The sequence below is a fragment of the Nelusetta ayraudi genome, unplaced genomic scaffold (genome assembly GCF_046127955.1).
Source record: "Nelusetta ayraudi isolate G7.1 ecotype Tasmania unplaced genomic scaffold, CSIRO-AGI_Nayr_v1 ptg000005l, whole genome shotgun sequence".
Classification (NCBI taxonomy): Eukaryota; Metazoa; Chordata; class Actinopteri; order Tetraodontiformes; family Monacanthidae; genus Nelusetta; species Nelusetta ayraudi.
Window position 1 is genome coordinate 5,240,222 of NW_027466055.1, and position 17,259 is coordinate 5,257,480.

Below are 17,259 nucleotides of genomic sequence, written 5' to 3' on the forward strand. Positions count from 1 at the left end.
CTCTCTCTCTCTCTCTCTCCATATATATATATGTATATATATGTATACATACATATACATATATATACATATATATATATACATACATACACATAAACACTATAATCTATACCCGTTTATTCCTGAACTCAGTGGGGGTCTGCTGGTGCCTCGGACACATGACCTTCGCGCTAACCTCTGCACAACCAAGTCACCCTATTTTTAATTAACAAAATACAAATCATCCAAACACATTTACTGATCTCAAGGAAACGGTATATTTACCTTCCTGTTTGCAAGAAATGTTTTGGCCTACCTGAAAAAAGGGGGGCAGGGGGTTCAATCGGCAATAAAATAGGAACTAGGGACACATTATGGTTTGAAAACACATGTAAAGCTACTTTTGACCTTTCATTTATTCTCTTATTGACTTTGCTTCATCGCTGTTTTCACATTTCTATAATTATTTGCCCATCACCGTCTCAGGTTTTTGGTCTATTGGTGCGCTTTGTATTGTTTTGGACCAATTTACTCTGAAAACATGTTTCGCTGCACAGTATTAAAGAGACATGCAATGAGGAACAATATGCCGAGTACAGGTCTTTATAATTTGCTCCTTGGAACTAAGCTTCGATAATGATGTAATTATCTTTAAAGAAAGGGGAAAGATGGATATGACCATCACCTTCCCCACCTCCATCTCAGGTAACCAAGGATGAAGAATGCCCCCGCAGAGGTGCATTGATATTTAAAATGATTTTGAAGTAAATCTTCTCCCTTGCCCTAAATGAGAGCAGAGCTTGTTTTTTTATCACGGTGGTGATATAATTTGAAGTAATTTATGGCCACTAAACCTTTTGTCCTCGTCTCTTTCTGTCCCCTCCTGTCTCTTTTATAGAACACAAAGCCTCTCTGGTACATTTACATATCTGAGAGGGCAAGAGAGACACTCATTAGGGTTGGCCCATAATTAATCCTGGATTAGCATATTGGGGCAAGGCCACATACAATGGTCTGTTTTATCACAGGGTGTTTCACAGTGGGATCACAGCATCTTTTCTGCGTGGGATCATTAAAAGGATACCGGGAGGTAACTGGGCACGTTTGAGTGGGATACGATACCTTGCATTCAGCTGGCCTTCGGTTGTTTCGTTCAAGAAGGGAAAGGACAATTCACTGTTAAAAAAAAAAGTATTTCAGGCTTTTCCTCTGTCGTTCAATTCATTTGACATGCACAGCGCTGAATGGCAGGGAGCGAAAAGAAAGACGCGCAACAATGTAGGATGAGCCGCAAATTCAACTCCACGCTTCTATTAGCTGAGCGAGCCTCCAGAACGCCCCGAGCTCAACTCCTCACATCCCATAATCAGGCCCCTCAGGATTGTGTGGTAATGAGGTGATTCTCCTCTCTGACTGGCACTGATAGTAAAGATTATTTTTATGGTTTCCTATTATGGAGAGTATAGAATGGGGAGGGGAGCACAAGATTGAAGAGACGGAGCGCCGCTGACATTTGACAAAGGTCACAAAGGGGATTCAGACCAATGAAAACTTAGCCAATCAGATGCCAGCTCTTAGAGGGCGGAGCCCACGGCTTGAGGTCATTTTTTAGAGATATTGCGCAACAGGATTTTATAGTATTCTCTTTGGGCCTCTGGTCTCCAAGTGTATCAAGCCCCACCGTCAATTATTCATCAACAAAGATGGAGCAGGGATTATAGGAAGGCTTAGGTAACCCAATGTGGGTCTGCCACAATTTATTAGTTCATTGATGAGCTTACGCAACGGAAATTACACGTCAAAAGTTGGAATAATCACCCAAAGTTCATTTAACGATATATTCATGACTATGATCAAGAATTAGTGAGTTTCCAGTGATTCAACGGTAAGGCCCTGCTGCTCTTCTTTCACCTTACTCACCAGATTTAAAGGGATTTAAAAGAGGATGCCCTTCAACAACGTGATTGGATAAACCCCCTGTCCATCACATTTACACAGAGACTTACTAGACTGTTTACCGCCACTTTGTTGAGGCAGATTCCCATTGATTAACACCACATGGCCAGCCTGCTACTACCCACCTCTTGCCAACGCCAGTTGAGAATGAAGGGGCAATATCTCTACCTTATCTTAGAAAAACCCCAGTGCTGTTGTTTCCACAAGTGCAGCATGGAGCTACTCTCTTTATCAGCCACTATGCTTGCCGTCAGTTTCTCGTTCTCTCTCACTCTTTTTTTTTTATTTTTTATCTCATTTATAAAGTTGCATCGGAGGGCAGGTTGCATCACTCGCTCTCTGCTTTTGTCAGAGCTAAAAGGATGCAGATTGGTGGCTGGATGCTAAGACTGAGTGAAAACAATAGCCACTTGGAAGAAGGTTATGCAATATGCCAGACAAGAGGCCTTCCTTTGCAGGAACCGTGTTGTCTTGAGCAAAAATACAAACATGGGTTGTGTTTTGAACTGCCTATGTCACAAAGGTGAGTTCACCCCTCACATCTCTGCAAATATTTAGTTATATATTTTCAGTGTATAACACTGAAGAAGGGATACTTTGATACAATGTAAAGTAGTCAACGTACAGCTTGTAAAACACTGCTTATTTATAGAGAATAACCGAAGTCAGGGCTGGGCAAACTACGGCCCGGGGGCCATATGTAGCCCATTAAGATCTTGAATCCGGCCCACCGAATGTGAAGAAATTCTATTAATAGCAAGTAAGAAATAAAAGAGCTGCATTACATCCATATTTTCAGTGTTTTATGAGTAATTTCAATAAAGCCGCATTTATTGTTGTAACGCTTTTGTTCATTTCAAATTGACATTAAACCACGTTTTCTACATATCCCATGATACATTTTGTTCTCCTATGAGGTGGCTCCCCAAAACCATCTGCTCCTGCTCCGACCCCTCTTTCAAATTTTAGAACCCATTGTAGCCACCAGTCAAAATGTTTTCCCAACCCTGGCCTGAGTGACAATGTCCAAACTGGGGTCAAAAATTTTGTCTGGCCGCCATTATTCTTTTTTTCAGATCCTCAGAGAGTTACCTGACATGAGGTGCCATGTTGAACTTCCAGTGACTAGTGTGAAAGAGTGTAACGGCAAATTTAACACACCTGCTCCCCTTTCACACCTGAGACCTTGTAACACTAACAAGTCACATGACATCGGGGAGGGGAAAAAAGACTATTTGTGCCCAATTTTAACAATTACACTTAGCGGTGTACTCACTTTAGCTGCCAGTGGTTCAGACATTTATCGCTGTGTGTTGAATTATTTTGAGGGGACAGTAAATTTACACTGTTATACAAGCTAGACACAGGCTACTTTACACCGTATCAAAGTGTCATTTCTTCAGTGTTGTCCGACGAATGTCTAAAGATATAATCAATCATTTGCAGAAATGTGAAGAGTGTCTGCGTGGGTTCTCTGGCATCTTCCCACAGTCCAAAAAACATGCATGTGAGGTCAATTGGAAACTCTGAATTGTCCGCAGGTGTGTATGTGAGTGTGAATGGTTGTTTGTGGCCCTGCAATGAACTGGCGACTTGTCCAGGGTGTCACCCTACCTTCGCCCTATGACAGCTGGGAGAGGCTCCAGCAGACACCCGGGACCCTGAGCTCTGGAAGAAGCGGGTATCGAAAATGGATGGATGGATGGATTTATACAGCGCTTTTCAAGGCATCCAAAGCGCTTTCCATTGAACCCATTATTCATTCACACCACATTTGCATGGGTGGTGGTAAGCTACATGGATGCCATCTCTCTATAGACCACATGTTGCAGAGTCCTTCTCGGGAGGCAGCCGATACTTTTGCCAAGGATTCCACAACAGATCTGTTTTGACAACAGAAGCCTAGGATTTTTTTTTTAATTTCTTATTTCTTTAGGGAAAAAAAGAAGCCTTGACATATGCCTCCACCATAATGACTTGACCTTGTACAGTGTGAGTCATGCTACGTTGTAAAGTGAAAAGAAAAAAAAAAGCAACAAAGTCATCGCTTGCATTATTTAAGCCGTGGTGGCAAGATGTGATGTCTGCTTGTTATATTGCCCCTGCAGTATTTGAATCACTGACCGAGCTCGAGCAGGCTGCTCATTTCATCTGTTTGCAGGGGGACCAGAGGGAGAAGCCTTCACTCTCTGGGACTTGGCTGCAACTCATATGCATTCTGCTGTGTGGCCGGTCCAGCATGCAGGGTCACCACCTGGCTGCGGCATCGCGAGTGACAACAAATCTGTTGCCAGAATTAAACTCTAGATATCAGCCATATTTGCTGGATCGTCGAAGAGAGAGATACAAACAAAAACTGGAAAACATGTATGTAATGTGATAGGACAGAAAATAAAGGTTGTGTACATTTGAACTTCATCCCATTTTCAGGATTGACAACACAACCCTGAGATGATTAGTGCACCATTCTTAAAAGAAAAAGTGCCTTCAAGCATTGAAGTATAGTGGTGGGAGGATAAGATCTGTGGCACAGGCTGCAGCAACATTCTTGGATAATGGGAATATTGTTGGTACAAGACTCAGAATAAAGTCATTTACACAGTTTTGCTTTACGGCAAATATATTATTTACAGCCCCAGCCGTCGGCTCCCTCGACCTGGCTCGCAATCTTCTCCCTCATTCCCATCCTCGCCCCAGACAGATCGACACCTGCCTCTCGTCCAACAGGTGTCATTCCGACAAGCTCCTCGCACCTTGCCGTGCCGAAATAAACACCTATTTGGAACTGGACGTATTCATTTAAGGCAAAAGTGTGTTAATCTGCCGGGGGAGGGAGAGTTGGAGGGGGTCGGGGGGGGTTTTGAGGGTGAGCTGCAGAATCTTTGAATGTTTGTGAAGGTCAGTGGAGGCTTCAGCAGTGGAGACACCACTGAGGCTCTGGGCAACATCTGCTGTGACATGTGGCGGCACCAACACGCGCACAAGGTCATGTGCACTTAGCAACGTGCACAAATTAATGCAACGCCCATGACAACGCACGCGCGCGCACACACACACACACACACACACACACACACACACACACACACACACACACACACACACACACACACCTGAGTCCTGGCTGTGAGATGAGGAGCGGGCTGACTCATGTAACCATGTGCTCATTATTAAAATGTAGTCAGCGTGGCAGCGTCTCTTGCACCCCCGTGAGTTACGAATTCGCAGATTTTGCAGACGGTTGTCAGACGTTGCGGTTCGGTTGATGTCGTTGCTCCGTCCGCATCCGAGCTCGCTGTCCACAACACGCGAGGCAGAAAGTCACAGTAAGTGGGTCAAAGTGCGGGGAGACAGACGCACTGCAGCACTGGAACCTCGCAAAGGAAACCAGAGGCGCTCTTTGTGCAGGTCGACGCACATGTTCCAAATTCCAACACTTTTAAAGACCCAGAGTGTAGAGTTTTAGTGGGACTCCTAGTGGCGAGGAGGAGGTGAGCAACCCCAGCCCACCTCACTGCCCCCGACCACACAACATCAGCTTCAGAGAAAGTCGACAAAGGGATGCGAAGGATTTGGAAACACTTTTCAACATCAGTTACTTCTCTGTGTAAAGGCTGTTTTTGTGCTCAGTCAGATAAAACTCGAAGGCAGCAGCAGGCTTTAACGCTAAAAATGTGGGCAAAACAAAAATAAACATCACTGGAGCAAGCTCACAAAGTTGTCGTCTGTCGAGCACAGGCCCTGATGTTGCGGATATGCACACACAAACAGTCACACACAGAGAGTGTTGCCAGCCGCTCGGCTTCTCCTCTATTTTCTTGTTCCGCTTCCAGGGGGGCTGTTTGGTGCAGAGGCCCCAAAATTCAATCATGCATTTCCTCTCGACTGAAGCCCTCCATATTTAGAGGATCTATTTGCGGCGGTCTCTCTCCGCAGCTGCCTTTGCCGTGCCCCGAGGAGGAACACAGAAGGATTAATAAACCTCCCAGAGTACTGTATGCCTCGCTTGATCTCCAGAGCTGCAGCACAAGCGGCAACTCACCCTCCTGCAGTGCATGCACGACAGCGCACGGACGTGATGATGAATTGGGATAAGGCACAATGCTGAGGGTCAGTCAAGGATTGGGGGGGGGGGGGGGGTGTAGACGGTCTGACCTGGTAATGTCGCGCCTGCTCCATGTATCGATTCAGTGAGTCGGTGAGCATTTTCTTGGGAAATGTTCCTCTTCAGAAGCATCTTTGACAGAGTGGAATAGGTTGGAAATTTGATATTATTTTTATTACTGGAAGCTAAAAAGAAAATACTGAAAAATCTTCAGAAATAACTGATGAATTGATCTGTGCTAAATTTTTAACCCTTTTGGAGAATGACAGACTGAAAAAACAGCTCATTAAAAACAGAGGACAGAGTCCTGACTGATTCCAATATATATATTTATTCCAGACTACTCTGTCGAGGTCTACTTCTGGTACTGTATTGTTGCACATGCACTGTACTTATTTTTCCTGTGAAATCAAACATTTTACTGGGACACCTCCGTCTAAGAAAATGACTTTAAACACCTGACATGGCGTTTGACAGCAGACGCGTGTACATCACGTTGCAATTCGAGCATGTATCCACTGGGTGTCAGAAAATCCCCTCGACGTGGGCTGAGCGTTATCAGAGGAAACATTTATCAAGATATTATGTCAGATATGTTACCAAAAAAAAAGTTGTCCGCAGTGGAAAAACTAATCAAATCAGTTCAGGCAACGAAGTGTATCACTACGATTAAATATACATTGCCCGATAATGTTTATTCATGGAATCCAACTTCAAAATTTAAAATGGCATATTCAATAGTGCACGTGGCGTGGCTCATTTATTAATGGCCATATTTATTTTATATATCATTGCTAATGTTTTAATTTACGCATATTATTCACTGTAAACGTCGCTAAACAGGATTATTTCAGGACACTTTTACTATGAAGTATCTGCTTTTTGCATTATGCTTGTTTTCCAGTTCGAAAGACGTTCACAAGCAAATTCAAATGCAAGCATTTGTTCAAAGGAACATATATCAACGCATATCATCGTTTGCAGCAAGGATGGGGGGGGGGGGGGGGGAGTGGGCGTATGTGTGATCGCTATTACTTAACTCGTTTAAATCAACTGTTGAAAACTACCTGTCTTGCGAATGCTTTCTCACAAAGACCAGAACCCAGTTGCCCACCAACACGTCAGTGCTGTTCTTGCCCTCTAGTGTTCACAGGGTGGCAGTGGCAGCGAAGGTGCAGTGGAGCTCAGGTCGCTGGGCTTGCCGTTTCATCTGCCAGGTCCTGATGTGTGCTGGCAACCCTCCATAATCACATTTCACCCCTCAGTGAACAGCAGGGTTGTTGCGCTGCACAACAACAGCGACAGGAGCAGCAGCAGCACGAGCTCCTGGAGCTCGTGCTGCTGCTGCTGCTGCTGCTGCTGCTGCTCCTGATCTGCTCACAGAAAGCTTTGCGCTAATCTCTCCTTTCAGTTTTGGATGTCGCCTTGTTCGCGTGTACAGTTGTCGTGGTAAAGGTTGCCGCGATGATTACTATCATTACTGTTGGAGCCACTAGAAGGCGGCTATCACTGACCTGCGTGCATTAAGATTAATGAGTGTTTAGAATCACACAAATCGTCTTGTTTTAGGGATCAAGCACATTGAACAGTTATAAAAATAAAAATAAAAACCGCTATGCTTGCAGTTCAGACACAATATAAAGATTTACGTTACATCATTGGCTGTGACTTTGTTTTATTTATTTATTTATTTTATTAATAAAGAGGAAAGATCAAGTAGGACAGAAACATGATCCTGAAGTAAATAAACACTATCGATGTGTTTGTCACCTAACGCAATGTAAAACAGTGATACAATCATCCCTTAATAACAAGTAGGTTTTTTTTTTCTGAACCTGATTGGGCTTCAAATTCTTGTGGACGTGGTAGGATTGGCTGCAAAGACCAACTGTTATTCACGCCTTTGTCCTATTTAGTGCCATGTAGTCAGTTATGCTGTCGTCCACTAGAGGGTGTCGTATTCTCGGGAGCAAAGAACAAATCACAGGCTATAAGTTTTACCCATCATGAATAATGATTGGGTAAAATGAATCAATCGCATCTAACTTTTTCTTTTTGATGTTTTTTGTGGAATACTGTTGGGTGTCGTTCTTGTTGTAATTCACAAGGGAATATGTGTACTTTATTAAAAAAAAAAACAAAAAAAAAACAACATGCTGATCTGCTAGCAAACAAACAGAAGCAACAGCATTAACAACAAAATAGAAATTGATTCACAGAATGCTGAGACAGCAGAAATCAAGCCGCTTTGCAATAGTTTCTGTTTGACAGGCAGGGTCGCTAAATGTTTTGCACAGTGCTTTGAATGTGTGTGTAACTCAACATTTTTAGGCATTTTGGAAGTGTTACACGCTTTATATTTACTTAGTTATTGATATCAGCGCAACAGTTTGTTTAAGAAAATGAGAAAATGTGGCTTGGTGTAGCAAAACTCAACGTGACGAACAAGAAAGCTTCCTTACAACTACAGCCGCCGGCATAAACACGGCCAGACAGTCAGCAGTGCAGCCCAAAGTGAATCAAACCTGCGTTCAGATGTTGACTTGAGGCCAAAAGAGCAATTTAAAAAACGCATTGCGCACACAACATTTTTCCAGGATCAGTGGGAATCAGGTGCGTCTGCGGCATGTTGGGAAAAGATGTTCAACCTTCTGTAAGACCTTCTGCAATACCAGAGGAAACTGCGGACATTCCTCTGGATTCAACACCCCGGGGGGTGCGGTGCCCCCTGCCCGCTCCCCCTGCTGACCGGCCGGGGCCTGACATCGTCTGCTAGGACTGCGTGACATTTACGTGGCCTGGTGGACCCACAACCGTAAAGTTCACGTGTTTGTTTATTGTTCTGCGTTGATTTGATTTTATGAATGATGTAAGTCTCCTGTTTAGTCCAGACAGATTAATAAACTGTGGAAACACAAATATAAGCGGTCAAAATTGATTGTGTATTCTGCGGTTTGTGATTATGAAGTGTTTTATCATAGCAAGCTCTTTTCTGAAAGGAGTTATCCGCTCTGATTTCAAATGAACAGGGCTCATGATGCAGTTACTTATCATGTCATATAAGAGGCTAAAAACTGTTTCACCAGTTCACTAGTTTCATATCATTTTGCCGATGTGCTGCACAAAATGTGGCTGGAATGCCGCGGTGGGAGCCACAGAGAGCACAGCGGCCAGGAATGTGTCGGCCCTAATCCCACTGAGGGACAGAAGATGTTTTAGCAGATCTCCTCTGGTCCACATGAGTGGCCCCAGTCACCGATGTGCCCGCAAACTCCGGAACTGGATAAAAGGGGGCGGACGCGTTGTTTGGCTAGCACCAGACTTTCACACTCGGGAGAGGAACTCAACTAAATAATCGACAACAATGGGGGCAGAGATGGCTCCGGCCCTTCCTCTGCCTGTGCTGTGTTAAGACATCACAATTTATTAAGAGCAGGATGTCAAGCCAAGCGGAAGCTGCACAGTAAAGCCCCATGCTGCGGAATAGATTTATTATGCAGTTTTTAAATGGGAAAAAACAGAAAAATATGACCAACTAGTTCATGTAAAAAGTCGCTTAGGCATGTTTGATATATTCAGAGCGGGAATACTTTTCTCGAAGAGAACCTTTATTTAAACTACATAAACTTTTTGTTTTTTCTAACAGATGTACAGGTGCCGGTAGGTGGAAGAGCAACTACCATTACACGATTGTTTTAAATTTAGTTTATTTCCATTTGTGTAACTGCAAGTTTAAATAACTACACAAAAGGAGTTTTTGGTTTTATTTTATGTGGAAAATTTATGATCAAACTTGAAGATTTAAGACTTTTATACCCTTTTTATAACGGAAAAATTTTGTATGGAAAATAAAATGTTAGTGGGCGAGTCTGTCAGCGCTCTCGTATTTATTTTTCCTCTCTCGACAAAGTCCTCATCCCTGACTTGAGACTGTGATGGGAACCGTCCGACGAGACGTCCGATGCAGCGCAGCGTGTGCTAAACCAGGTGGACAGCTGACTCAGCACCTCCCCGGTTGTGTGTGTGCTCGCTGAACAATGCCTTTATCCCCGGCGACAGAATGCAGCCTCAGGGCCCCGACACCAGAACTCAGGCCCTGGAATTCTTATAGACACTCCTGATCCTGACGTGCTCGCTCACTCTCGCTCTTCCCACTCGCAAATGGTGACAACAAGTCGTGTGAAGAGTAGAATGCAATATCATCCAGCACATATTTAGTAGGAGTAACAGCAGAAATAGGGGACATGTAACATGGGTAAAGCTTGAACTTTTCATGCAGCCAAAAAAAGAAATAATTCATTCCTTACAAATATATATACATATATATATATATATATATATATATATATATATATATATATATATATATATACATATATATATACATATACATATATATATATATATATATATATATATATATATATATATATATATATACATATATATATATATATATATATATATATATATTTATTTTATTTTTTTTTAAATACAGTTCATAGCCACTGATTATATTTTACTCTTCTTTGCAGGGGATTAAAATCTATTACTGAGAAAGATTCATTGCTATATTCCAGTCACACTGCTTGAGCAAAACTAAACAGAATATGTACTGCCAGGTAATTAACAACTAAAGCAAGACATGTGTTGATGAGTACCAAAGTTCCAGTTGTTTGCTCTGATGTCACAATGGCTGTGAACTGAAATTTAGGGGCAAACTGCATCTCAGTGAACCGAGCCATATACACTTCTGTCACAAATCGGAATCGTGACTCAAATTTAAGTCTATAAAGAGAAATCGTGGGGAAGGTAAAACCACTCTGAATACAACAACTTAGAGGGATTTATATTAATCTTGAGAACAAAACCAAGTTTTCAGGCAGCTTGCTGATATGGATCACTGTTTTACTGTAACTGACTGGTTACACAGACGAGCTTACTCATTGCGGCAGCACTGATTCAGCTACAGTACATGCACAGACTCGTCCCAAAGGTAATCACAGCTAAGGCTGCTCCTCTCTTCAAGCCCCATAAACGTTGCAGGCCTGAGTTTCCCAGCCTCTGTAGGGGGAAAACTCACCGTTTGCTTGTGACTTAAGGGAATGGACTGAGCAGGGGTAGCACAGAAGAAGTACACAGAGAGTTGAGGAGCCACAAAGGAAGTCAAAATAGAGAGGAGGCGCCTCATACCACATAGAAACACTGCACGATATTGCACTTCACACACATTCTCGTTAAGGTTTTATGATCTCCGCAGGCACAACACGGATGATCCGGCCTTCTTTGCTGGGGGGTTGGAAAAGCACATGCCACTGCCTGCACCTGTACGCCAACTGCCCTCCACATATCACTGTGAATAATGCAATACAACTGTCAGCAAACATGGCCTTCCCTGGGGCTCTGCCACTGATTCAGAGATCAGAACTTTAAAAGCGGTGGCATGATCTGAGTGAGAAATGAAGATTCACGGGGTCAACAATTATTTTATTTTTTTTTGGGGGGGGGACCGAAACTGGAGCCGGTTGCTTTCTCCCTCTGCGTGGGCCCCAGGGGGGAGTAGAGGAGTAGAGGTGAGAGCCAGTGGTCAACAAAGGTCCCTCTAGGAGCAGCTGAATACCAGAGGAGCTGACAGGTATGTACAATTTGGAATGTGCTTCTCCGCCACACCTGTGGGGAACACACCCGCCAAGCCTGGCCTCTCTCATCCCACTGGCTGATATCCCCGTGATTGACAAGTGGAAGAACTATTTGGCTCCGGTCCACAAGAGCCAGGGGGCAGGTATGGCAAGTTGGGAGCACGAACCAATGGCAGGCAGAGAATTTCCCAGCGAGCCAGGCGGGGCTGCAGTCAAATAAAACTCATCAATGGGGTGTGTCTCAAATGCTTGTCAGCAGTCACACGGTAAAGGGCAACTGCTGCAAGAAGCTCGCTTCCACCGGCAAACGGTTCCTAGCTGCGCCAGGAGGTCCCAACCGAGTGGCTTTTTCCGGCGGGCCGGGACAAAGGGACGCGCCACTCTTCCGTCAGGGTACGACCCCTGGACCAAGTGGACCAAAGGATCCCTTCATATCTGGGGACCGGATGGGGAGCACTGGCGACGGCTGGTTCATCAGCGAGGGACGTTTTGAACCTCTCAGGACACCCCCCACCGAGGTCCAACTGTGATGTAGATTTACCTGCTTTACTGCTTCTGTGGTCGCTCACATCTCCTTATCACTTTTCCAGCCCAGCTATAGATTGTGTATTCGTTGGACGGAGAACTGATAAGGGCATGTGCATGACATTACCTACAGTCAATGGAGACAGCGTAGGACAAAGGCTGCCTTTTTGGGGTAATTGAGTTCAGATAGCAATCTATGGTAATGCTTTAAGGTCGTTGTGTACTTTATATTGTGTATTTGTTTGTATTTTATGCATGACAACTACAATTTAGGTCTACAAGAGTAGGACTAGAAGTGGTGCAACATATGTTTTAATTAAGCAACAAAATCGAAAGTCTGTCACATGTGACAAAGGAGAAACTACCTAACACCTTTTTGGCACTGTATGATATGTCATATATGTAGTGACTGAGTCATACTTTCCATCCACAAACTGAAGAGTGGAAAGATTTCTTGGTGATTTCTAACAGCGGGATCCCCTCGGGCAGCTGAGAGCACCTGGTTTTGGAGTTCAATTTCCCTCAAGCAATTATGCAGCTTTCTGTGATGTTTCACTCAAGAAAAAACATTAGTGTTTAGCCAGAACCACTTTTTTTCAGGCAACTTGATTGAGGAGATAATGATCGCACAGATCAGTTTGTGAACACTAAAAATATGAACTTTTCAAAGGAGTTGAACTCAGACAAACATTACACAATATGGCAAGCTTGACTAACGCATGAGGCAACAGCTTACTGGAGTGAGAATTTTTTTTTTATAGGAAGCATAGAACATTCCAAAACACATTGCGCACACAAGTTAAGTCTCACACCCAGAAACGTGCAGATGTGACATTTCTGAATTGTAGTTACACGTCAGTGACTGGATAGTTTCAAACACTAGATTTTATGCATAACTTATCATACTGAGCCAAAATGGACAAAGAAATGTTTTTGGATCAAGACAACAGACAGAGAGACAAGAACTTTCATTTAAATTAGTGTATAAATACAAATTTTTAAAAAATAAAATTAAAAAAAAGCAATTTCTTTTGTGGTTATTATCAATCTCATGTGTTTTAGTCGCATTGGTGTTGTTTTAACTTACAATATTTTGTTTAAAAATTATTTTAAATGACTAAGCCTCTGACAAGGAACTAAAAGTGTAGTTGTGGCAAATTTTTCTGTGAACTATCACCATGTATGCTCAAATTTTCATTCCAAAAGTGCTGATGTGACCCCAAATATACAAACTTTCATATTTGCAATATTGTGTATTCTGTTAAAAAATATTTTTCACAAGTTAAATAACCATGGATTTTTTTTTATTACCTTTTGGGTTTAATGAACAGTATAGTTGTCTGTCTTTCTCTCTCTCACACAGACACAGACACACAGACACAGACACACACACACACACACACACACACACACACACACACACACACACACACACACACACACACACACACTATGTGAGAGCCCTCAATAAAGTGGATTCTTCTGAATGTGCAGACTGCTCAGTAGCCCAGAGGCGTCCACTCCCTGCGCTACACACCTGGTGGAGAATCTCTCTGTACTCAGATGCAACAGGACTCTCCAAACTTTCCTGCACATCTTATACTATTCCCTTCATTTTCATAATTTAAAAGGAGTAGGGTGTTGTCTTCTTTTCCTTGAGACTCTTTAAAGATTTATATAGGTATGTATGTAAAATTAAACCAAAAGCAAAGCTTCACCAAAAGTAGTTCAGTGAAAACAGGCAACTCTTGTGAAGACCAACTACACAAAACTAAACAAATATTTAAGTATTTCTGTGCTGATATTGAATGACATCAAATTCAAAGTTGAAAAGTGTTTTTCATAAATTGTGGGAGCTGCATAGCCTACATGAGGCCTGTGTGCCCTGCAGTAGTCATTGAGTGATGACGTTTTATCTGCATATAGTATTGTATCATTACAACAGAACAAACTCTTCTCTGATCTTGAGACAGTTGCACTACTAGACAGTGATATTTGTTTTGGAATTAGTCATCAGGTCAATATATTGAAAAAGCTTAGTCTTTTAGTAAATTACAGTATTAATATAAAGTAAATCAATTACTTAAAATAAACCAAATTCATTCATTCATTCATCTTCTATACTCGCTTATTCCTATTCAGGGTCACGGGGGTCTGCTGGAGCCTATCCCAGCTGTCTTAGGGCGAAGGCAGGGTGATACCCTGGACAAGTCGCCAGTTCATCGCAGGGATAAACCAAATTAGGAAATCAATTATTCTTAATTATTATTATTGTTGTTGTTCTTCCTCTTATTATTATTATTATTATTATTATTATTATTAGTAGTAGTAGTAGTAGTAGTACTACTACTACTACAACTACAGGTAGTAGTTGTTGTAGTTGTAGTATGTGATGGTGATGATGGATGATTTTGATGAGCTGTAACATTGTGTTTGAGCGAGACGTTTCTTACTGGAAAGCTAGTTGTCATCAACGCCAACTTGCGGTGAAAGTCTGTAAGTGACTGCGGGTTGTAATTATGTTTTCCAGTGCCCTGAAGTGTGGTCACTTCGACCACAACAATGGCGTCGACCGATTTGGGTGAAACTTATAAGACACAGCCGCGTCAAACTTTTGACCCTCTATGAGAGTAAACAGAAGTGACCCGGAAGTTGTTGGCGCTCGCGCCACGTCAGGGCTACAGCTGCAGCGTCGCAGGCAGCTGAGCTGATGAGTTGACCCGCAACTCCCGGCGAAGCGGTCCGCAGTGACTTTCCTCCAACATGCTGAGACAAGGACTGTGCTACCTGCTGCTGCTGCCGGTGTTGGCCGTGTTCGGTGCCGAGCTCACGTTAGAACTCGCTCAAAACGACAAGCAGTGTTTCTACGAGGAGTTGGAGAAAGACACCAAGTTTTACGTAGAGTTCCAGGTAAGTTACCCCGGCGGAACTCTCCACCGCCGAACTCCGTTTACAAGATGACAACAACGTAGTCCAAAACGTTTTTTTTTTTTTTTTTGTCATTGCAGTGATCCTTCATTTCCTTTCCTGCTGTTTAGTTCTTTACCAAAGTGTGAGCGTTAAGATGCTCTTGTTACTGTTTATGCTGCTGTTTTTGTTCTTTTCTCTTTGACATCAAGGGAGTTGAAATCTCAATCTGGTTGCACCCTGTACAATGACAATAAAGGCTATTCTATTCTATTCTATGAGCTCGTTTTGTTGGTTAAACAGTACCTACAATAACATGTGTGTGTGTGTGTGTGTGTGTGTGTGTGCATGTTGCATCCCCTCCTGCAGGTCATCGCTGGTGGAAACTATGACCTGGACTGCTTCGTCACAGATCCCCTGGGCAATGTCTTGTACAACGAGGTGAAGAAGCAGTACGACAGCTTCTCCCACACCACCACCATGAGCGGCGTCTACAAGGTGTGCTTCAGCAACGAGTTCTCCACACTCTCCCCCAAGACGGTGTACCTGGAGTTCCGCCACGGCAATGAGAAGCCTCTTCTGCAGAGCATGGTCGGCACCACAGCACTGACCCAGGTAGGTTTGGGGAGCCTGATCCTTGAGCATGTTCCTGTTGTAGTTCACCTATTGGCTGTGGCTGCCGTCAGGTCACTTCAGTGTTGCGAAGATGGATGATGGAAGTTTTTTTTTTTTTTTTTTTGTCTTGGTTCAAATTTGACACTCGTGGACAGAAACATACAAAATAAAACAAAGCTGCTTAAATTTAAAGTGTTATTGTAGCAAAGAAGATTAGAATCCTGCTTTGTGGGCGAATGCCGTGTACCTGGCACAATAGTAATTGCGATAAACTTGTCTGTTACATTATTGAGAGTTCACATTTGACATCTTGCGTCTGATTTACAAGTTACCAAAGTTTGAGTTACATTTCCTGTTAACCCACAGTGCTGTACTAATGGGCTATTTTTTTTTTTTTTAGAATGAGTCAAACTTTAATTTCTATTGGTTAGGAAGTATTCCACAGGCTGAAAATGGTAAGCAGATAGGTTCAGATCCCCCTACGTGTCATGAGCTGATATTCATCTCTCTTTAAAGATTGTAATTCAGTGTTTGCGTTTGTCAGCTCCACCGTCCTGTGTGTATGTTTTACCCCCTGGCTGTCACTCTTCTTATTATTATTTACCCATGCTGATCTTTCTCATTTTAGTTGGAATCGTCCTGCGTCTCCATTCATCAGATCCTGAATGTGGTGTCTGAATCGCAGACTTGGTACAGACTGAGAGAGGCACACGACCGCATCAAAGCAGAGCATCTCCTCGAGCGGGTGACATTCTGGTCCATTGGACAAACTGTGCTGCTGTTTTTCATCGGCATCGGCCAGGTTGTGTTGCTCCGGAGTTTCTTTGCAGAGAAGAAAGGCACTGTGGCCGCCACCACTTAGAGCTCTAATGCCAGGTGTTCATCCACAGAAAATGGGAAGAAGCTTCAATAAGATCACACATTTGCAACGTTTTCTTAGAGAGAGAGAGAGCGGGGTGAGGAATTTGTCCCGAAAAATGTGCACATTCTTTTATCACTTTCACGTTGTCTTCCTTGTAAAGAGCTGGCAGTAACTTTAAATATTTAGGGAGTTGACACTTTACAACCTTGAAGAAACTTGATTTATTTTCATAGCTAAACAAAGGGAACACAGAAAAGTAGGTTTTGACTCGCATTTATAGGAATAAGATGGATTGCTACTAAATTTGAACCATCTTAGGTGTCAAATGTCAAATCTTTTGTTTTATTGTCTTAAAACATTTATAATATGTTCGGTGGGACTGTGTCAAACACCAAGTCTCTTGATTCCTTTTTTTTGTTTCTCAAAGTTAAGCACAGTTTACCATTTTATTTTATTATTTTTTTTACCTGCAGTTGTTACTGATGTATTGAATTCTTGCTTTGGGTTTAATAAGGAGATAGTTATTTCCAGCCCTATGATTAGAGGCCATTAAGTGACCATTTTTGCTATTTATTTCCCCCTGCTAAAATATCATTTATTCCGTCCTTCGTTTGTTTGTGTTTTACCCTTGAAAATTGCCTGGAGCATTGAGTAAATTTAGTGGAAATGTA

The 17,259-nt window shown here is 42.7% G+C and overlaps 1 protein-coding gene across 1 annotated transcript; it reads left to right on the forward strand.

Moving 5' to 3' along the window:
- The first annotated feature begins 14,883 nt into the window (after positions 1–14,883).
- tmed3 (transmembrane p24 trafficking protein 3) lies at positions 14,884–17,259 on the forward strand. Its single transcript, XM_076050953.1, has 3 exons — positions 14,884–15,114; positions 15,481–15,726; positions 16,355–17,259. The coding sequence occupies exons 1-3, from the start codon at positions 14,968–14,970 to the stop codon at positions 16,586–16,588; spliced, it is 627 nt and encodes a 208-aa protein (XP_075907068.1). The 5' UTR covers positions 14,884–14,967; the 3' UTR covers positions 16,589–17,259.